Source organism: Petromyzon marinus, chromosome 74 (assembly GCF_048934315.1).
Source record: "Petromyzon marinus isolate PM22_M1 ecotype Great Lakes invasive population chromosome 74, UKy_Petmar_22M1.pri1.0, whole genome shotgun sequence".
In the NCBI taxonomy this organism is placed as follows: Eukaryota; Metazoa; Chordata; class Hyperoartia; order Petromyzontiformes; family Petromyzontidae; genus Petromyzon; species Petromyzon marinus.
Window position 1 is genome coordinate 7,355,741 of NC_133740.1, and position 22,274 is coordinate 7,378,014.

A 22,274-nucleotide genomic window follows, 5' to 3' on the forward strand; every position below is an offset into this window, starting at 1 on the left:
GGGGGTGAACACACGGGGAGACGTGCGTTGGCGACGGCGCTCGGGCAGGCGCTCAGGGCCTCGGTGCGCGCTCGCAGGGGCCAGCGGCTGGAGGAGTCGCTCGACTACCAGCAGTTCGTGGCCAACGTGGAGGAGGAGGAGGCCTGGATCAACGAGAAGCTCAACCTGGTCGGCAGCGAGGACTACGGAGACACGCTCGCCGCCGTGCAGGTGCGGAGCCGCCGCCGGCGGTGGCGGTCGTGTCGTGTTGGCGGGCGGCGGCGGCGGTGGTGGTTGTGGTCGTGGTCGTGTTGTTGTGGTCGTGGTCGTGTTGGCGGCGGCGGTGGTCGTGGCGGTGATTGGTTGTGGTCGTGGTGGTCATGGTGGCGGTCGTGGTGGTTGTGGTCGTGTTGGCGGTGGCAGCGGTGGTGGTCGTGTTGGCGGTGGCGGCGGTGGTGGTCGTGTTGGCGGTGATTGGTCGTGGTGGTGGTGGTCATGGTGGCGGTCGTGGTGGTGGTGGTTATTATGGTGGTGGCGGTCATGGAGGCGGTGGCGGTGGTGGTGGGCGGCAGCGGTGGTGGAGGTGAAGAGGCTCGTGAAGGACGCTGCTACTGGGCAGTTGGAGGCATTCGCCCTTCAACAACAACAGAGGGCTAAAATGCAGGACGTTGGCAGAGTAGAGGGTACAGTTGGTGGTGCATCTACCGGTCATGGTACCGCCTGGGTCTGTCCCGTGACCTCCTGCCGGCGAGCCTTACGACACTTCACGTGGCCTCAAAGTGCACCTAGCTTGGCACAGGCGCCGTGGTGAGGTCACCGTCGCTTAGTGGCGAATGGCGGGTATTGGTGCGGCGGTGGTGGTGACTGATTATGTCCGTGCTGGCGGTGTTGGTGATATTTTTGTTCAATTACAGTTGCTACAGGTGTGTGAATTAGTGAGAGATGGTGCTGAGCGGGTGAGTGAGTGAACGAGCGATGGGGTGAGCGGGCGAGTAAGTGGTGGGCGAGTGAGCAGTGAGCGGGTGAGTGAGTGGCTTCGAGAGTGACAAAGGGTGAGCGGGTGAGTGAACACGCAGGCGATGGTCGAGTGAGTGAGCAGTGGGCGGCCGGGTGAGTGAGCGAGTGAGCAGTGAGTGGGCGGGCGGGCGAGCGAGCGGCTGAGCGGGTGGGCGAGTGAATGAGCAGCGGGCGGGCGGGTGGTCGGGCGAGCGAGTGAGCGGTGAGTGAGCGGCATGGAGAGTGATGAGGGGCGAGCGAGCGGACGCGTGCGTGCGTGCGTGCGTGCCCCTCACTCTCCGCCCCCCCCTCTCTCCCGCAGGGCCTGCTGAAGAAGCACGAGGCGTTTGAGACGGACTTTGCCGTCCACCGCGACCGCGTCAACGACGTCTGCGCCAGCGGGGACCAGCTCATCCGCACGGTGGGGCCCGCGGCACGCGCGGTGGCGGTTGTGCGGTGGCGGTTGTGCGGTGGTGGTTGTGTGCACGCAGTGTTCCTCTGCGTGCTTGTTTACGATGCTGTCTCTGTGTGAGCGGGCGGTCGAGCGAGCGGTTGAGCGAGCACGTGGTTGTGTGTGCGGTCGAGCGAGCAAACGTGCGGTCGAGCGAGCGGTTGAGCGAGCACGTGGTTGTGTGTGCGGTGGAGTGAGCGGTCGAGCGGTTGTGCCGTTGGTTGCGCCACAGAACAACCACCACACCAAGGTGATTGGCGAGCGCATGCGGGGCCTACGGGAGCGCGTGGACGGCCTGGCCTCGGCGGCCGCGACGCGCAAGGCCAAGCTGGAGGAGAACTCGGCCTTCCTGCAGTTCAACTGGAAGGCCGACGTCGTCGAGTCCTGGATCGGTGCGCGCCGCGGGGACGCCACGCACGCGCACACACACGCACGCGCACACACGTGTGCACACGTGTGTGCGCACTCACACATTCACGCGCTCGCACACACATGCACGCGCGCACACACATGTGCATGAAAACGCACGCATGCACATGCACGTGCACACACAGACAATACGCTCGTCCGTGTGTGCTGGGTCGCTACGAGTGACTAAGCAAGTGGCTGGGGCAGTGCCAGTGACTTAGTGAGTGGCTGGGTCGGTGCGAGTGACCGAGCGAGTGACCGGATCGGAGCGAGTGACTGAGCGATTGGGTGGATCGGTGTGAGTAACCGGATCGGTGCGAGTGACCGAACAAGTGGCTGGGTCGGTGGGAGCAAGCGAGCGACTGGATCGGTGCGAGTGGCTGAGCGAGCGACTGAGTCTTGTGCATGTGACTGAGCAAGTGACTGAGCGTGTAGCTGGGTCAGTGCGAGTGGCTGAGCGAGCGACTGAGTCTTGTGCGTGTGACTGAGCGAGTGACTGAGCGTGTGGCCGGGTCAGTGTGAGTGGCTGAGCGAGCGACTGAGTCTTGTGCATGTGACTGAGCAAGTGACTGAGCGTGTGGCTGGGTCAGTGCGAGTGGCTGAGCGAGCGACTGAGTCTTGTGCGTGTGACTAAGCGAGTGACTGAGCGAGCGACTGAGTCTTGTGCGTGTGACTGAGCGAGCGACTGAGTCTTGTGCGTGTGACTGAGCGAGCGACTGAGCAAGTGGCTGGGTCAGTGCGTGTGACTGAGCGAGTGAGCGACTGAGTCTTGTGCGTGTGATTGAGCGAGTGAGCGACTGAGTCTTGTGCGTGTGACTGAGCGAGTGACTTGTGCGTGTGGCTGGGTCGGTGCGAGTGGCTGAGCGAGCGACGGAGTCTTGTGCGTGTGACTGAGCGAGTGACTTGTGCGTGTGGCTGGGTCGGTGCGAGTGGCTGAGCGAGCGACGGAGTCTTGTGCGTGTGACTGAGCGAGTGACTTGTGCGTGTGCGCCGTCTTGCAGACGAGAAGGAGAGCAGCCTGAAGACAGACGACTACGGCCGGGACCTCTCCTCCGTGCAGACGCTGCTCACCAAGCAGGTGCCGTCCCCGACGACCCCCTCGACGACCTCCCGACGACCCCCTCGACGACCCCCTCGACGACCCCCTCGACGACCCCCTCAACGACCCCCTCGACGACCCCCTCGACGACCCCCTCAACGACCTCCCGACGACCCCCTCAACGACCCCCTCGACGACCCCCTCGACGACCCCCTCAACGACCTCCCGACGACCCCCTCGACGACCCCCTCGACGACCCCCTCGACGACCCCCTCGACGACCCCCTCGACGACCCCCTCGACGACCCCCCTACGACCCCTTACCCCCCGACGACCCCTGACCCCCCCCGACGACCGCCTGGGGGGGTTGAGAGTGCGGTGCTGTTTAAAGAGCCGCCCCCACTTTACACGCCCCCCGTGTGTTGATGCCCCTCGCGCTGCGCGGTAGACACTGCTTCAGGCAGGAGACGGGTAAGCCCTGGAGCCCTCCAGCAGAGCCCTGCCGTGGAGCTCTGCTGTGAGGCCCCCGCGGTAAAGCCCTCCAGCCAGAGCCCTGTAGTGGAGCTCCGTGGTGGAGCCCTCGAGCAGAGCTCCACAGTAGAACTCTCCAGCAGAGCTTCTTGCGGAGTTCCAGAATAGTCGTACAGTCGGTGAAGCCTGTTTTGTTTTTGTGCGTGGTGTCCTCTGTGTGAGAGCCCACCCCCCCCATGTCTGCGTGTGATCCCCCGTGTCTGTGTGTGCGCGCACGCGCTCACCCGTGTCTGCGTGCATCTCTGTGTGTGCTCACCCGTGTCTGTGCGCGACGATCCCCCGTGCCTGTGCACATCTGCGCGTGTCTGCGCGTGCCCTCGCCCGTGCCTCCGCGCGTGCGCTCACCCGTGCCCGCGCGTCCGCCGTCCGCAGGAGACGTTCGACGCGGGTCTCCACGCGTTCAACCAGGAGGGCATCGCCAACATCACGGCGCTCAAGGACACGCTGCTGGCGGCGCGCCACGTGCAGGCGCGCGCCATCGAGGCGCGCCACGCCGCCCTCATCACCCGCTGGAACTCGCTGCTCGCCGCCTCGCAGGCGCGCAAGCAGCGCCTGCTGGAGGCGCAGCTGCACTACCGCAAGGTGCGGTCCCGGAGGGGGGGGGGGGGTGGGTGGTGGTGATGGTGGTGGTGGTGGGAGCGACAGTGTAGCGGTTAGCGCTACGCTGCGCTATGAACCCGTGTGTGTACGTGTGTGTGTGTACGGGTGTGTATGTGTACGTGTGTGTGTGTACGGGTGTGTATGTGTGTGTATGTGTACGGGTGTGTGTGTGTGTGTACGTGTGTGTGTGTATGTGTACGTGTGTGTGTACGGGTGTGTGTGTGTATGTGTGTACGTGTGTGTGTGTACGTGTGTGTATGTGTACGTGTGTGTGTACGTGTGTGTACGTGTGTGTGTATGTGGGGAGCGACAGTGTAGCGGTTAGCACTACGCTGCGCTATGAACCCGGCAATCCGGGTTCGATTCCCGCTCATTGCCAACACCCAGTGACGATTATCTGAACAGGTCCTGGGCCTCCCCTAGGTCAGCTAGGCCTCAAATGAATACCTGGTGTTGTGTGTGTAGTAAACGTCGCCACTGGGGAGACAAAGGCGGTCGGGCGTGGTGCTGGCCACCCACCCCCTCGTGTACCGTTCCGGCCTTCATAGGTGCTCGCTAACAGCACTTGCCCCTACGGTCTGTCAAGGCTATACGGGGGGTCTTTGTCTTTGGTGCTTGCTTAACAGCACTTGCCCCAACAGTGTAAAAGTCTTTGTCGGGGTGGGGGGGGGATCCTTTGTTTTTAGTGGTGGTGAAGGTTGTTGTGGTGGTTGTGATTGTGGTGGTTGTGATTGTGGTGACGATTGTGGTGCTTGTACGGCGGTGGTGGCGTGCGGTGATTGCGGTGGCGATTGTAATCGTGGCGATGAGTTGTGGCGATGGTTATGATGATGATGATGACTATGGCGGCGGCGGCGGTCGCGATTGTAATCGTGGTCGCGATTGTAATCGTGGTCGTGATTGTAATTGCGGTGGCGGTTGTGGTGCGGGGGGCAGGTGGAGGACCTGTTCCTCACCTTCGCCAAGAAGGCGTCGGCGTTCAACAGCTGGTTCGAGAACGCCGAGGAGGACCTCACGGACCCCGTGCGCTGCAACTCGCTCGAGGAGATCCGCGCCTTGCGGGAGGCGCACGAAGCCTTCAGGTGAGCCGCGGGGGGGGGGGGGGGGGCGGGGGGCATGGGTGTGGGGGGACACACGGGTGGGGGGGGGGGACACACTCTTACACGCACCCCCTGTACCACACACATACTCTTACACACACACACCCTCTCTACCACACACACACACTCACACCCTCTCTACCACTCACACAGACTTACACACAACCTCTCTACCACACACACTCACATCCTCTCTACCACTCACACAGACTTACACACACACCCTCTCTACCACACACACACTCGCACCATCTCTACCACTCACACAGACTTACACACACCCTCTCTACTACACACACACTCACACCATCTCTACCACTCACACAGACTTACACACACACCCTCTCTACCACACACATACACTCACACCCTCTTTACCACTCACACAGACTTACACACACCCTCTCTACCACACACACACTAACACCCTCTCTACCACTCACACAGACTCACACACACACACCCTCTCTACCACACACACACACCCTCTCTACCACACACACACTCACACCCCCTCAACCACTCAGACTCACACACACACACCCTTTCTACCACACACATACTCTTACACACACACCCTCTACCACACACACACACTCACACCCTCTTTAGCACTCACACGCTCTTACACACTCACACCCTCTCTACCATGCACACACTCACATCACACCCTCTACCACTCGCACATAGACTCACACGCGCTTACACACACCCTGTCTACCACACACACTCGCACATTCTTACACACACACTCACACCCTCTCTTTCCTCGCTCGTTGCCCTGACCCTTCTGCCTGTGACCCCGTGACCCCACGACCCCGCGACCCCACGACCCCGACTACCCCAGGGCGTCCCTGAGCCATGCGGAGGCAGACTTCCTGCAGCTGGGGGAGCTGGACCGGCAGATCAAGGGTCACCGCGTCTCCTCCAACCCGTACACCTGGTTCACCATGGAAGCCCTGGAGGAGACCTGGCGGAACCTGCAGAAGATCATGAAGGTCCGGGGCACCTCGCGCGCGTCCGACTGTCCGACTGCGTGCGACTGTGTCCGACTGCGTGCGACTGTGCGTGTTGGTGTGTGACTGTGCGACTGCGTGTGACGGTGTGCGGCTGTCCATGTTGGTGTGTGACTGTGCGATTGTGCGTGTTGGTGTGTGACTGTGCAGCTGTCCGTGTTGGTGTGTGACGGTGTGCGACTGCGTGTGACGGTGTGTGACTGTGCGTGTTGGTGTGTGACTGTGCGACTGTGCGTGTTGGTGTGTGACTGTCCGTGTTGGTGTGTGACTGCGCGACTGTCCGTGTTGGTGTGTAACGGTGTGCGACTGCGTGTGACGGTGTGCGGCTGTCTGTGTTGGTGTGTGACTGTGCGACTGTGCGTGTTGGTGTGTGACTGTGCGACTGCGTGTGACGGTGTGTGACTATGAGACTGCGTGCGACTGTGCGTGTTGGTGTGTGACGGTGTGCGACTGCGTGTGACGGTGTGCGGCTGTCCGTGTTGGTGTGTGACTGTGCGACTGTGCGTGTTGGTGTGTGACTGTGCGACTGCGTGTGACGGTGTGTGACTGCGTGTTGGTGTGTGACGGTGTGCGACTGTCCGTGTTGGTGTGTGACTGTGCGACTGTACGTGTTGGTGTGTGACTGCGACTGTACGTGTTGGTGTGTGACGGTGTGCGACTGTGCGTGTTGGTGTGTGACTGTGCGTGTTGGTGTGTGACTGTGCGACTGTACGTGTTGGTGTGTGACGGTGTGTGACTGTGCGTGTTGGTGTGTGACGGTGTGCGACTGTGCGTGTTGGTGTGTGACGGTGTGCGACTGTGCGTGTTGGTGTGTGACGGTGTGCCACTGTGCGTGTTGGTGTGTGCGTGCTGGTGTGTGACGGTGTGCGACTGTGTGTGACGGTGTGTGACTGTGCGACTGTGCGTGACGTGCTGACGAGCCCCCCCGCGGTGCGTTTCGCCCCCGGCGTGGTGCAGGAGCGCGAGCAGGAGCTGCAGAAGGAGCAGCGCCGCCAGGAGGAGAACGACAAACTCCGGCAGGAGTTCGCTCAGCACGCCAACGCCTTCCACCAGTGGCTCACCGAGACCAGGTCCAGCCTCACCCTCCCAGCCATGCGCTCGTTCGCTCACTGGATCATTCACTCGCTCGCTCACTGGCTCACTCGCTCGCTCACTCGTTCGCCACGCCAACGCCTTCCATCAGTAGCTCACCAAGATCAGGTCCAACCCCCCCCCCCCTCCAGCTATGCGCTCACTCGCTCGCTCACTCGCTCACTGGCTCACTCACTCGCTCGCTCACTCACTCACTGGTTCACTGGCTCACTCGTTCGCCACGCCAACGCCTTCCATCAGTAGCTCACCGAGACCAGGTCCAACCCCCCCCCTCCAGCTATGCGCTCACTCGCTCGCTCAATCGCTCACTGGCTCACTCACTCGCTCGCTCACTCACTCACTGGTTCACTGGCTCACTCACTCGCTCGCTGACTCGCTCACTGGCTCACTCACTTGCTCGCTCACTCGTTTGCCACGCCAACGCCTTCCATCAATAGCTCACCGAGACCAGGTCCAGCCTCACCCTCCCAGCTGCTCGCTCGCTCACCGACTCACTCGCTCGCTGGCTCATTCGCTCACCACGCGCCAGCGCCTTCCACCAATGGCTCACCGAGACCAGGTCCAGCCTCATCCTCCCAGCCATGCGCTCGCTCATTCACTCGCTCGCTCCACACCACGCCCGGGCCAGCTGCTCGCTTGGCACGCACACAGGAGGAGCGGGGTGGGAGTAGGAGGAGGGGGAGGAGAATGGGGGAGTGGAGGAGGATGGGGGGGGGAGGACGAGGAGCAGGAGGAGCGTTGAACGTGCGCGTGGCGGCTGGACTAAATCGACGACGGTGAGAGAGCGGTGAATCCGTGGCGTGCGGGAAACCGAGGAGGGGAGGCGGAGGCCGAGCCGGCGTCGTGGAGCCAAGACAGGGGCGAGGTGTGGTGGGGGAGGGGGTGAGCGAACGCCCCAAGGGGGGGTGAGCGAACGGCGTTGCCGCCGTGGTGGTGGTGGTGGATGCAGGCTAACGTCGCCCGTGTTGTTCCTTCTCTCTTCCCACGCCTCCCTCGCCTCATTCCATTTCCTGTCCGATCCGATTGGTCTTCATCGTGATTTCTGGCGTGCCCCCCCCCACACACCACCGCCCCCCCCCCCCCACTACGAATCCGTTGTCCGTGTTTTCTGCCTCCTCGTCGCGGCGTCTCTCCGCCGCCGACGAATCTGCGACGATGGCCGGGGCCCCCGGTGGACAGGACCTACCTCCTGGACGGGTTAATACCGCACGCTCGCACGCGCGGCCACGCAGCCCACACACGTGTGCCCACACACGCGTGTACACACGCACGCGTGTGCCCACACGCGCGCACAGCCCACCCACGCGCACACACAAACTCCACTCACGCATACACACACACACAATCCACCCACGCGTACACACACACACACAATCCACCCACGCGTGTACACACACACACAGCCCAAACACGCGTACACACACACAGTCCACCCACGCGTACACACACACACAGTCCACCAACGTGTACACACACACAGTGCACCCACGTGTACACACACACAATCCACCCACGCGTGTACACACACACAATCCACCCACGTGTACACACACACACAATCCACCCACGCGTACACACACACACAATCCACCCACGCGTGTACACACACACACAGTCCACCCACGCGTACACACACACAGTCCACCCACGTGTACACACACACACACAGTCCACCCACGTGTACACACACACACACACAGTCCACCCACGTGTACACACACACAGTCCACCCACGTGTACACACACACACACAGTCCACCCACGCGTACACACACACACACAGTCCACCCACGTGTACACACACAGTCCACCCACGCGTACACACACACACAGTCCACCCACGTGTACACACACAGTCCACCCACGCGTACACACACACACAGTCCACCCACGTGTACACACACACACACAGTCCACCCACGTGTACACACACACACACACAGTCCACCCACGTGTACACACACACAGTCCACCCACGTGTACACACACAGTCCACCCACATGTACACACACACACACAGTCCACCCACGCGTACACACACACACACAGTCCACCCACGTGTACACACACAGTCCACCCACGCGTACACACACACACAGTCCACCCACGTGTACACACACAGTCCACCCACGCGTACACACACACACAGTCCACCCACGCGTACACACACACACAGTCCACCCACGTGTACACACACACACACACAGTCCACCCACGTGTACACACACACAGTCCACCCACGTGTACACACACAGTCCACCCACATGTACACACACACACACAGTCCACCCACGCGTACACACACACACACAGTCCACCCACGTGTACACACACAGTCCACCCACGCGTACACACACACACAGTCCACCCACGTGTACACACACAGTCCACCCACGCGTACACACACACACAGTCCACCCACGCGTACACACACACACAGTCCACCCACGTGTACACACACACACACAGTCCACCCACGTGTACACACACACAGTCCACCCACGTGTACACACACACACAGTCCACCCACGTGTACACACACACACACAGTCCACCCACGTGTACACACACACAGTCCACCCACGTGTACACACACACACACGCGTGCGTGTCCACGGCAGCCACTCTGGGCAAGCCCCCCCTCCCCTCGCCTCCCCGTGCCTCCCTCTCCGTTCCTCTTGAATTAGCTTCACGCTTCTCCGTTTTCTCGAGTTTATGTCCCCGAGTTTGTCTCTGTGCCGACGCTGCCGGTGCCGGCGCTGGTGGTGGTACTGTCGGTGTTCGTGTCTCACTCTGCTCTTGTCTCCCTCTTCCTCCTCCTCCTCCTCCTCGTCCCCCTCCTCCTCGCTGTGCTCGTCCCCGCCATCGCCCCCCCCCGCGCGCGCGCCACGCAGCATAGCGTACCGGCGCATCATTCGCGTCCTTAAATACGAAGTGGGCGACGATCTGGCCGGAAGGTTGCCGCCGCTGACCTCCCACCCCCACTACCACCCCCACTACCGCCACCCCCACTACCACCACCCCCACTACCGCCATCACCGCCGCCGCTGACCCCCCCCACCACCACCCGTCCCCGCAGGCCGAGAGCCTCTGAGCGGCCTAGGCGCGCCCACACCACAACGCAAAGAGTTGCGAATCATTACCGGGCGGCGGCGGTAGTGGTGGTGGTGATGGTGGCGGTAGTAGTGATGGTGGTGGCGGGGCCGTTGGACGGCGTGCCCCCCCCCCCTCCCCCCCCGTGTTTGCCGTGTGGTGGAGCCTGGCGGTGCATGAGTCCCACGGGGCCCTCCTCTAACCCCTTAACCCTCCGCCAAACTCGACCAGTAGTAGCTGCTGCTGCTGGTGCTGCATGGGGATGGAGAGTCCGTGGTGTCACTAACCGCGGTGTGCTAACCCCTGGGCTCGGCCGGCTGCCGCCAGTGTGGCTCGCTCGGTGGCGGTCGCGGGCGCTGTTGGTTGTGTCACACGCCACGTGACGAGTGTGGTGGACTAACCCCTTGGGTGACCAGAGCATGGCCAGGAGTGTGGTGTGCAGCGTGCCGTGCCGTGTGTCCCCGGTGTGTGTGTACCGTGTGTCCCCGGTGTGTGTGTGCCGTGTGACCCCAGCGTGCCGTGTGACCTCAGTGTGCCGTGTGACCCCAGCATGTGACCCCAGTGTGCCGTGTGACCCCAGTGTGTGACCCCAGCGTGCCGTGTGACCCCAGCGTGCCGTGTGTCCCCGGTGCATGTGCCGTGTGTGCCGTGTGACCCCAGTGTGCCGTGTGTGCCGTGTGACCCCAGTGTGCCGTGTGACCCCAGCGTGCCGTGTGACCCCAGCATGTGACCCCAGCGTGCCGTGTGACCCCAGCGAATGACCCCAGCGTGCCGTGTGACCCCAGCGTGCCGTGTGACCCCAGCGTGTGACCCCAGTGTGCCGTGTGACCCCAGCGTGCCATGTGACCCCAGCGTGTGACCCCAGCGTGCCGTGTGACCCCAGCGTGTCGTGTGACCCCAGTGTGCCGTGTGACCCCAGTGTGCCGTGTGACCCCAGCGTGTGACCCCAGTGTGCCTTGTGACCCCAGCGTGTGACCCCAGTGTGCCGTGTGACCCCAGTGTGCCGTGTGACCCCAGCGTGTGACCCCAGCGTGCCGTGAGACCCCAGCGTGCCGTGTGACCCCCAGCGTGCCGTGTGACCCCAGCGGTCGTGTGACCCCCAGCGTGCCGTGTGACCCCGGCGTGTGACCCCAGCGTGCCGTGTGACCCCAGCGTGCCGTGTGACCCCCAGCGTGCCGTGTGACCCCAGCGGCCGTGTGACCCCCAGCGTGCCGTGTGACCCCGGCGTGTGACCCCAGCGTGCCGTGTGACCCCCAGCGTGCCGTGTGACCCCCAGCGTGCCGTGTGACCCCGGCGTGTGTGCTGCCACACTGACCCAGCGTGCCGTGTGCCCAGGTCGTGCATGGTGGAGGAGTCCGGCACGCTGGAGTCTCAGCTGGAGGCCACTAAGGTACGTACGTCCGTGTGTGGGTGTTGTTTGACGGTGATCTCTGTATGTGTAGTGTATAGTGTAGTGTACGTATGTTGAACTTGTTTCGCACCGTCAGTAGCCAACCGCGCTAATCGGAGGTGCGGGGGAAGGACAACAAACTTAAGCACAGAAACAGCAGTTCTAAAGAATTTTTTTTCAAAATAGTATGGTGGTGTCATGTATAGCAGGGTAGTGTATAATCATGTAGTGTATAGTGTAGTGTGTAGCGTCGTGTGTAGTTTATAGTAGTGTGGTATATACTAGTGCAGTGTATAGTACAGTGGCACCCCGGAGATGGAACTTAATTCGTTCCAGAAGGCCACTCGAACACCGATTTGTTCGAACGCCGAATTCATTTTCCCCATAAGAATTAATGCCAATGACATTAATTGGTTCCAGACACAAGAAATATCTCATTATAAAGCATTTTTACACGAAGTATACAGTAATTACACGCATAAAATCATACAAGAAACACAATAAATAAATGGAATAGATGAAATAAATGAACATTGGGCTTCACTTTTACCTGTAGTGAGGAGAGTTGATGGCTTGAGTGGAAGGTGGTGAGGAGGTGGTGGTGGTGTTATTGTTTGGAAGGGGAGTCCCCTTTGTCTGAGCAAGCGTCATGCACGCTGCTGGTCACACGCGTCTCAGCCATGCAGGTTATTTCAAGTCGTGATTGCCGTTCGACCTCCGAATTTCGTTCGGTTTCCGGGGCAACAAAATGTTCAGAAATACTAAAATATCGTTCAAACACCGATTTGTTCGAGTTCTGGTGCGTTCTATCTCCGGGGTTCTACTGTAGTGTGGTGTATAGTAGTGTAGTATATACTAGTGTAGTATATAGTAGTGTAGTGTATAGTAGTGTAGTATATACTAGTGTGGTATATAGTAGTGTAGTATATACTAGTGTAGTATATAGTAGTGTAGTGTATAGTAGTGTAGTGTATACTAGTGTGGTATATAGTGTAGTGTAGTATATACTAGTGTAGTATATAGTAGTGTAGTGTATAGTAGTGTGGTATATAGTAGTGTAGTGTATAGTAGTGTGGTGTATAGTAGTGTGGTGTATACTAGTGTGGTGTATAGTAGTGTGGTATATAGTGTAGTATATACTAGTGTAGTATATAGTAGTGTAGTGTATAGTAGTGTAGTATATAGTAGTGTAGTGTATAGTAGTGTGGTATATAGTAGTGTAGTGTATAGTAGTGTAGTGTATAGTAGTGTGGTGTATACTAGTGTGGTATATAGTGTAGTGTAGTATATAGTAGTGTAGTGTATAGTAGTGTGGTATATAGTAGTGTAGTATATAGTAGTGTAGTATATAGTAGTGTAGTGTATAGTAGTGTAGTGTATAGTAGTGTAGTATATACTAGTGTAGTATATACTAGTGTAGTATATACTAGTGTAGTATATACTAGTGTAGTATATACTAGTGTAGTATATACTAGTGTAGTATATAGTAGTGTAGTGTATAGTAGTGTGGTGTATACTAGTGTGGTATATACTAGTGTGGTATATAGTAGTGTGGTGTATACTAGTGTGGTATATAGTAGTGTGGTATATACTAGTGTAGTGTATAGTGTAGTGTAGTATATACTAGTGTAGTGTATAGTAGTGTGGTATATACTAGTGTAGTGTATAGTGTAGTGTATAGTAGTGTAGTGTATACTAGTATAGGGTATAGTAGTGTAGTGTTGTAAGGACGAGCAGACTTCTTTAGGAGGCACACTCTGTTTATTGTATTATTTCCTTATACAACGCTTAACACACACAGAGGGATATTCGGTCCCCTCACCCGATACCCTAGGGAGGTACAGCCTCCGGACCTGGCGGGACTCACACGTCTACCGCTAACCTCCTTGATACCTAAGGAGGTACAACCTCCGGACTTGGCGGGACTCACACGTCTACCGCTATCCTAGTCCTCCGGCTAGGACCTAGGGGAGGCTATCTGACCCACCGCTGGCCCGGTGGGTCCTGACCACTGGATATGCCGAGCCTTAGCCCTTAGAAGGGCTGAAAGGCTGGTCCAGGGTCCTAGCTAGGCTTCAGCCCAGTCTTCTATCTTCGTGCAGGGAGAGAACTCCCCGAGGTCCGTTGGGTCACCCGTCTTATACCCCTTCGTGGCCAGGTAGAACCAATCATACATTCCCACGTGGAACCGTCTGATTGGTTCGCACCAAACCCTGGCCACGATCCGTTTCACCTCGACTGACCCCAACCGTTGTACCCCGGGGTAATGCTGCACTGCCCTGGTGGCAACGCAGGTTACGCAACAGCGCGTAGTTAACACCTCTACACTAGTATAGTGTATAGTAGTGTGGTATATACTAGTATAGTAGTGTAGTATATACTAGTGTAGTGTATAGTAGTGTGGTATATACTAGTATAGTGTATAGTAGTGTGGTATATACTAGTATAGTGTATAGTAGTGTGGTATATACTAGTATAGTAGTGTGGTATATACTAGTATAGTGTATAGTAGTGTGGTATATACTAGTGTAGTGTATAGTAGTGTGGTATATACTAGTGTAGTGTATAGTAGTGTGGTATATACTAGTGTAGTGTATAGTAGTGTGGTATATACTAGTGTAGTGTATAGTAGTGTAGTGTATACTAGTATAGGGTATAGTAGTGTGGTATATACTAGTATAGTGTATAGTAGTGTGGTACATACTAGTATAGTAGTGTAGTATATACTAGTGTAGTGTATAGTAGTGTGGTATATACTTGTGTAGTGTATAGTGTAGTGTATAATAGTGTAGTGTGTAGTGTATATTGCAGTGTATAGTGCAGTGTATAGTTCAGTGTATAGTGCAGTGTATAGTGTAGTGTATAGTGTATCGTATAGTGCAGTCTATTGTGTAGTGTATAGTGTAGTGTATTGTGTAGTGTATTGTGCATTATGTATGTACGTGTGTTGAACTTCTTCCGCACCATACGTAGCCAACTGTGCTTATCGGAGGTGGTGGGGGGGGGGGGAAAGACAACAAACTAACACACAACAACAACAACAACAAACTAACACACAACAACAACAAACTAACACAACAACAACAAAACTAACAACAACAAGAAAGGCGTTTCTCACTGCTTGATTGGCGTGCATGACTGCTGCCCCGCACCCCCCTGCCCCCCCCCCCCCTCGCTGCCCCCCCCCTCTCCCGCTGCCCCCCGCGCCCGTGCAGCGCAAGCACCAGGAGATCCGCGCCATGAAGAGCCAGCTGAAGAAGATCGAAGACCTGGGCGCTGCCATGGAGGAGGCACTCATCCTGGACAACAAATACACGGAGCACAGCACTGTGGGGCTGGCGCAGCAGTGGACCAGCTGGACCAGCTGGGCATGCGCATGCAGCACAACCTGGAGCAGCAGATACAGGCCCGGTGAGAGGGTCGCACCGCTCTCACCGCTCGCGCTCGGTCGCACCGCTCGCTCGCTCGCTCGCTCCACGCTCGCTCGGTCACTCGCACCGCTCGCTAGCTCACACCGCACCGCTCTCCGCGATCGTTCACTCTGCTCGCACCGCTCGCCCGGTCCTCGCCGCTCGCTCCTCACAGCTCGCTCGCATCGCTCGGTCACACCGCTCGCTCGGTCCTCGCCGCTCGCTCCTCACAGCTCGCTCGCATCGCTCGGTCACACCGCTCGCTCGGTCCTCGCCGCTCGCTCGCTCGTTCCTCGCCGCTCGCTCGCTCGGTCCTCACCACTCGCTCGGTCCTCGCCGCTCGCTCGCTCGTTCCTCGCCGCTCGCTCGCTCGCTCGGTCCTCACACTCGCTCGTTCCTCACCGCTCGTTCCTCACCGCTCGCATCGCTCGCTCCTCACCGCTCGCTCCTCACCGCTCGCTCCTCACAGCTTGCTCGCATCGGTCGGTCACACCGCTCGCTCGTTCCTCGCTCGCTCGGTCCTCACCGCTCGCTCGTTCGTCACCGCTCGCATCGCTCGCTCCTCACCGCTCGCTCCTCACAGTTTGCTCGCATCGCTCGGTCACACCGCTCGCTCATTCCTCGCCACTCGCTCGCTCGTTCCTCGCCGCTCGGTCCTCACCACTCGCTCGTTCCTCACCGCTCGCTCCTCACAGCTTGCTCGCATCGGTCGGTCACACCGCTCGCTCGTTCCTCGCCGCTCGCTCGCTCGGTCCTCACCGCTCGCTCCTTCGTCACCTCTCACATCGCTCGCTCCTCACCGCTCGCTCCTCACAGCTTGCTCGCAGTGGTCGGTCACACCGCTCGCTCGTTCCTCGCCGCTCGCTCACTCGGTCCTCACCACTCGCTCCACACACTCGCTCCACGTGGACCCGCGCAGTAACCACACACACACGCGCCACATACGCACACACACACACACAACACGCACACACACACAACACGCATACACACAATGCACGCGCTCGGAGCACTGGCCGTGGGGGTGACGCCGGTGTGCGCGTGTCTGCAGGAACACGACGGGCGTCACAGAGGAGGCCCTCAAGGACTTCAGCATGATGTTCAAGTGAGTCGCCCCCTCTCGCTCGCTCGCACGCACGCACTCACGTGTGTGTGTGTGTGAATCGTTCAGTTGGGGGTACAGCCGTGTGTGCGTCTACCGGTCATCTCAGTCGGCCAACCCGTGGCACCTGTAGGGGTCTGTCCCGAGACCTCCTGCATACGCGGTTCCACTTGTGTGTTCCGACACGTGGCGTGTGTCCGACACTTGCACGCACGAGTAACCCCCGCCACCCCCCCCCCCCATCGCCGCCCCCCCACAACCGCGACACGTCCGCCAGGCACTTTGACAAGGACCGCTCGGGCCGCCTCAACCACCAGGAGTTCAAGTCGTGCCTTCGCTCGCTGGGCTACGACCTGCCCATGGTGGAGGAGGGCGAACCCGACCCGGAGTTCCAGAACATCCTCAACATCGTCGACCCCAACCGGTAACGCCGCCGCCGCAGTCCCTCCCTCCCGCCCGTCGTCGTCGCGCCCCGGGGGCGGAGCCAGGATTTTAATTTCAAGAATGATTTAGAGAGTCGGGCTGTTGAGCTAGACGCCGTCGGTTGGCGACACGCTCTGACGATGCAGTTGCACGGAGTCCGCCAGACCGAGTGTCGTACACTTATACGCAGAATGTCACCCCGGTCACACCCCCCCCCTGGCTCCGCCCCTGGTCGCGCCGGCCCACCCACCCACCCCCCCACCCACCTCACCCACCCCACCGTCCGTGTCATCATCATCATCACGTGGAGATTTCTAGCAGCAGCCAAATATAATCTGAACCCCCCTGATGTCGATTCTAAATGCGGAGGGGGTAAAAAGCCCGAGGAGAGAGACACGCAGACTCCAAATATACAGCAGCAGGCGTCAGGGTCGGGGTCAAACCCACGACCTCCTGTAGACCAGGCGAGGTAGTTAACATCTCCTAGCCACCGTGATGATGATGAGAGAGAGAGAGAGACACCGAAAACTCCAAATATACAGCAGCAGCAGCAGGCGTCGTCAGGGTCGGGATCGAACCCACGACCTGCTGTGGACCAGGCAAGGTAGTTAACATCTCCTAGCCACCGTGATGATGATGAGAGAGACACGCAAACTCCAAATATACAGCAGCAGGCGTCAGGGTCGGGGTCGAACCCATGCCCTCCTGTATACCGGGCTAGAGCAGTGCGGGAACTGGGCACCTGTGCATTGAGTGGCAGCAGGAATCGGTTTGTGCTGAGCTCTGATACACAGTGAGTCGGCACGTCAACGCGAGGGTGGCTGGGCTAGTGTGTGATCGGGTGAGCGTGTGGGCGAGTGAGCGAGTGGGTGAGTGTGTGACTACGCGAGAGAGCGAGCGGGTGAGCGAGCGAATGTGTGATTGGGAGAGCGAGTGGGTGTGTGACTACGCGAGAGAGCGTGCGGGTGAGCGAGCGGGTGAGTGATTGGGAGAGCGAGTGGGCGAGTGAGCGAGTGGGTGAGTGTGTGACTACGCGAGAGAGCGAGTGGGTGAACGACGGGTGCGTGATTGGGAGAGCGAGTGGGCGAGTGAGCGAGTGGGTGAGTGTGTGACTACGCGAGAGAGCGAGCGGGTGAGCGAGCAAGTGCGTGATTGGGAGAGCGAGTGGGTGAGTGTGTGACTACGCGAGAGAGCGAGCGGATGAGCGAGCGGGTGCGTGATTGGGAGAGCGAGTGGGCGAGTGAGCGAGTGGGTGAGTCTGTGACTATGCTAGAGAGCGAGCGGGTGAGCGAGCGAGTGCGTGATTGGGAGAGCGAGTGGGCGAGTGCGTGACTACGTGGGTGAGCGAGCGGGTGAGCGAGCGGGTGAGCGAGCGAGTGCGTGATTGGGAGAGCGAGTGCGCGATCGGATGGGCGGGCGGGCGGGCAAGCGAGCGAGCGTTGCGTTTTTGTCGTTGCAGGGACGGGCAGGTGTCGCTGCAGGAGTACATGGCGTTCATGATCAGCCGCGAGACGGAGAACGTGAAGTCGTCGGACGAGGTGGAGAGCGCCTTCCGGGCTCTCAGCGCCGAGGGGAAGCCCTTCGTCACCAAGGAGGAGCTGTACCAGGTGCCCCAACGCACGCGCGCACGCACCACACGTGCACACGCCACACGTACACACGTACGTACGTACACGACACGCACATCACTATCTCCGTGCTCCCCTGCCGCACGCACGCACGCACGCGTACACGTAAACACACCGCACGTACACACACCACAGCCGTCATTCACCGGTCAGTCGCGACAACGTCGCCCCCCCTCTATCACTGCCACCCCCACTTCCTGCCCTACAGTCTGTTCACGCTACATGGAGGTGTCGTGTGTGTGTGTGTGTGCGTGTATGTGGTGGTGGTGATGTGTGTGTATGTAAGTCATAATCTTGCTTTATACCCGAAGAATCCGATGAGCTACAAAGCTCTTTTTTCCAGCACGTATGAACGTGCATTGGACTTCCTCTCGCGCGCATCGTACGACGTCGTGTTCGTGCGCATGTGTGCGCATGTGTGTGTGTGCTTACAGTGGGGAGCGGTGGTCTAGCGGTTAGCGCTACGCCGCGCTGCGAACCCGGCGTCCCGAGTTCGATTCCCGCCCACGGCCAACACCGGTGACGATTATCTGAACCGGTCCCGGGCATGCCCTAGGTCGACTCAGCCTCAAAATGAGTACCTGGTGTAGCGGTGCTTAGTAATTTCGCCGCTGGGGGACACAAAGGCTGCCGGGCGTGGTGCTGGCCACACCACCCCCTCGTGCACCAGGCGGTGCTCGCTTAACGGCTCTTGCCCCTGCAGCCTGTTGAGGCTACACTGTGGGGATCTTTGTTCTTGTGTGCTCACCCTCCGTATGTGTCTCCCCCCCCCCCCCCCCCACCTGTGCGGGAGCAGAACCTCACGCGGGAGCAAGCCGACTACTGCATCTCGCACATGAAGCCGTACTGCGACGGCAAGGGTCGCGAGCTGCCCGGCGCCTTTGACTACATCGAGTTCACGCGCTCGCTCTTCCAAAACTAGCACGGCCACCCCGCCCCCATCCCCAATCCCTCCTTGCACTCGCTCACCCCACAGCGCGCTCACGCTCACTCACGCTCACCCCACAGCGCGCTCACTCACGCTCACCCCACAGCGCGCTCACGCTCACTCACGCTCACCCCACAGCGCACTCACTCACGCTCACCCCACAGCGCGCTCACGCTCACTCACGCTCACCCCACAGCGCAGCGCGCTCACTCACGCTCACCCCACAGCGCGCTCACTCACGCTCACCCCACAGCGCGCTCAATCACGCTCACTCACGCTCACCCCACAAGCGCGCTCACGCTCACCCCACAGCGCGCTCACTCACGCTCACCCCACAGCGCGCTCACTCACGCTCACCCCACAGCGCGCTCACTCACGCTCACCCCACAGCGCGCTCACGCTCACTCACGCTAACCCCACAGCGCGCTCACGCACACTAACCCTTAGGAACATTCACACACACCCACTAACCCTGGGGAACACTCGCACACACAGAACACTCACTCGCATGGAACACACACACACACTAACCCCCACTCACACACACACACACTAACCCCCACTCACACACTAACCCCCACTCACACTCACGCACTAACCCCCACTCACACTAACCCCCAAACCCTCACACACACCAACCCCTGCAGCACGCTCGCTAACCACAGCTCAGCGGCGCGCATCTCTCACCGCACGCCGCTGCATCGCGCTTCTTGCAGTAGTTGTAGTAGTCTCCGTCGCACTGCGACGGCGTTAGTCGCCGTTAGCGCCGGGCTCACCCGGTCAACCCCCCCCCCCCCCCACCGCCTGTCTCCCCCGCAATGAGACGAGAGCCTCTAATCGGTGAAATCGGTGCGTGGCCGGCGGTGTTGGCGGCGTCGTCGTCGTCGTCCGGTGCAGGGCTGTGTAAATCGGCTGTGTAAATCGGCGGTGATTTTAGGAAAATGCGGTGCGCGGTCGGTCGGTCGGGAGAGCGAGAGAGAGCGAGACGGCAAGTGAGCGTCGCAACTACGGTCTCCGTACGGTCTCCGTACTGTCTCCGTACTGTCTCCGTCCGGTCTCCGTACGGTCTCCGTACGGTCTCCGTACGGTCTCTGTCCGGTCTCTGTCCGGTCTCTGTCCGGTCTCTGTCCGGTCTCTGTCCGGTCTCTGTCCGGTCTCTGTCCGGTCTCCGTACGGTCTCCGTACAGTCTCCGTCCGGTCCACGGGCGAGGGGATGGACCAAGTCTTTTTTTGAACGGCGGCGATGATGACGACGACAACGACGATTCTCGTCGGATGGAATTGGCACGTTGGCTCATGGCGTTGGCGGCGGCGGTGATGATGATGACGACGGCGGTGATTTTGCCGGCGGCGACGACGACGACAATTCTCGTCGGATGGAATTGGCACATTGACCGATGTGGTTGGCGGCGGCGGTGACGACGATGGGGGAAGGCGGCGGCTGCCGCCGCTACCCTGACGTCCGGCACGGTTGTTGGTTGAACTCCTTTTGCGCGCCACCGTGCCGTGGCCAAACCGTCGCCAAATCGGAGGTGCGGTAAGTGGGGGGGGTGTGGGGGGGGGTGCGAAAGGACGACAACACTAAACACAACGACGAGCAGTTTTAAAGAAAGAGTTTTCACGACCTCCTGTCGAGGCCTCCGGCTCCGGTCGGCGAGTCGGGTAGGCCCGGTGATTTCGGTCGGCTCGGTCTCGTGGGCGGGGGGGGGGGTTGACGGTGTTAGTCTCGCCGGCGCGCGTAGTTTTAGCACGTGTGTATGTGTGTGCGCGTGTCTGTTCGTCCGTGTCCAAATAAATCCGCTTGCACACCCACCAGCACTCCGCCGCCGCGTCTTCTCTATAAGCTGTACGATTTAAACTTGTTTAATAGTACCGGGTGAGGGCCCTACTCGGCGCTCTGTGTGCAGCTCTTTTATTTTTCTATTTTTGAGAAGCTAACCTGGCCGTCACAACGATGCAACGACGAGAGAGAGAGACACGCAAGCTCTAAATATACAGCAGCAGGCATCGTCGGGATCGATAGCCACGACCTCCTGCATACCAGGCGAGGTAGTTAACATCTCCTAGCCACGGGGGGGGGGGGGGGGGAGGACAGAGAGAGACACCGCAACTCCAAATATAGATGAGAGGTGAAGTGATGAGAGATAGTGACGTGTGTTGGAGAGCTAAGGGGCCGTCCATAAATGACGTCACGCACCTGGGGGGGGTTTGAGAAACGTGACGTCACATCAAAATGCGCAACTTTAAATAAATATAGACAACGCGTTCTACTTAATTACTTTTTTAAATAAATGTTTTCACCTACAACATCAGAGTGCAGCGCCACATTAAATACGCACTACAATGACAATAGTTTAAAGCGATTTGAAGCATGTTTTATTTGGGGGGGGGGGGGGGGGCAGAGCTTTGTGACGTCATATTTGAGGGGTCTGACTTTTTGTGACGCCGTGTGACGTCATTTATGGACGGCCCCCAAGCCACAACATTGGCAATCTTGAGTACGACGTTTCGCCAGTAATGACAACCAGCTTCATCAGGCGACAGACAGATTTGTGGAGCAATACTCCTGTTTCATTCCTGAAACATCTACCCCCCCCCCCCCCTCCTCGATTTCAGGAACGTAACGGGAGGATTTCCCCACGAATTCGACGTTCTGGACAAGAGTTCCACTCGTCCCTAAACATCGAATTCCTCCTCCACAGTAATAATGAAAGATTCTGAAATAATAGCTCAAGTTTTTATTTTATTTTACCAGGTTAAGGGCCCCCCCCCACCCCCGGCTATCGCAAATGATGGCAGCACAACACAAAGTGGGCTCGTCATCATCACGTGGACATTGCAGCAGCCAAATACTATATAAACGTATTCTATGGGTCTTTCGGTAAAGCCACGTGTATCGAAAAATAAAAAAGTAATATTTAAAAAATAAATGTAAACACGCTTTAATGAAATGTACCCGTACTAGTAATGGAAGAACCCCCACGACTCCAGGAAGTGGGTCCCGAAGTTTGCCCACAACGTAAGGGGACCGTGGTCCAATTACAGCCAACGTCAGTTGAGCGTGGACAATTAAAGCCAAGCCGAAACCA

The 22,274-nt window shown here is 58.9% G+C and overlaps 1 protein-coding gene across 1 annotated transcript in view; it reads left to right on the forward strand.

The window, feature by feature from the left end:
* Positions 1–20,997, forward strand: part of LOC142905333 (spectrin alpha chain, non-erythrocytic 1-like) — a 34,444-nt gene extending 13,447 nt beyond the window's left edge. Inside the window, 16 exon segments of the mRNA XM_076056039.1 lie at positions 78–210; positions 1,298–1,396; positions 1,659–1,818; positions 2,836–2,912; positions 3,776–3,985; positions 4,940–5,085; positions 5,951–6,101; positions 7,077–7,189; positions 8,391–8,408; positions 11,640–11,694; positions 14,910–15,042; positions 15,045–15,105; positions 16,156–16,209; positions 16,484–16,630; positions 18,089–18,236; positions 19,054–20,997. Of these exon segments, the coding sequence (XP_075912154.1) occupies positions 78–210; positions 1,298–1,396; positions 1,659–1,818; positions 2,836–2,912; positions 3,776–3,985; positions 4,940–5,085; positions 5,951–6,101; positions 7,077–7,189; positions 8,391–8,408; positions 11,640–11,694; positions 14,910–15,042; positions 15,045–15,105; positions 16,156–16,209; positions 16,484–16,630; positions 18,089–18,236; positions 19,054–19,179 (1,831 nt within the window). The 3' untranslated portion in view covers positions 19,180–20,997.
* The last annotated feature ends 1,277 nt before the right edge of the window (positions 20,998–22,274 follow it).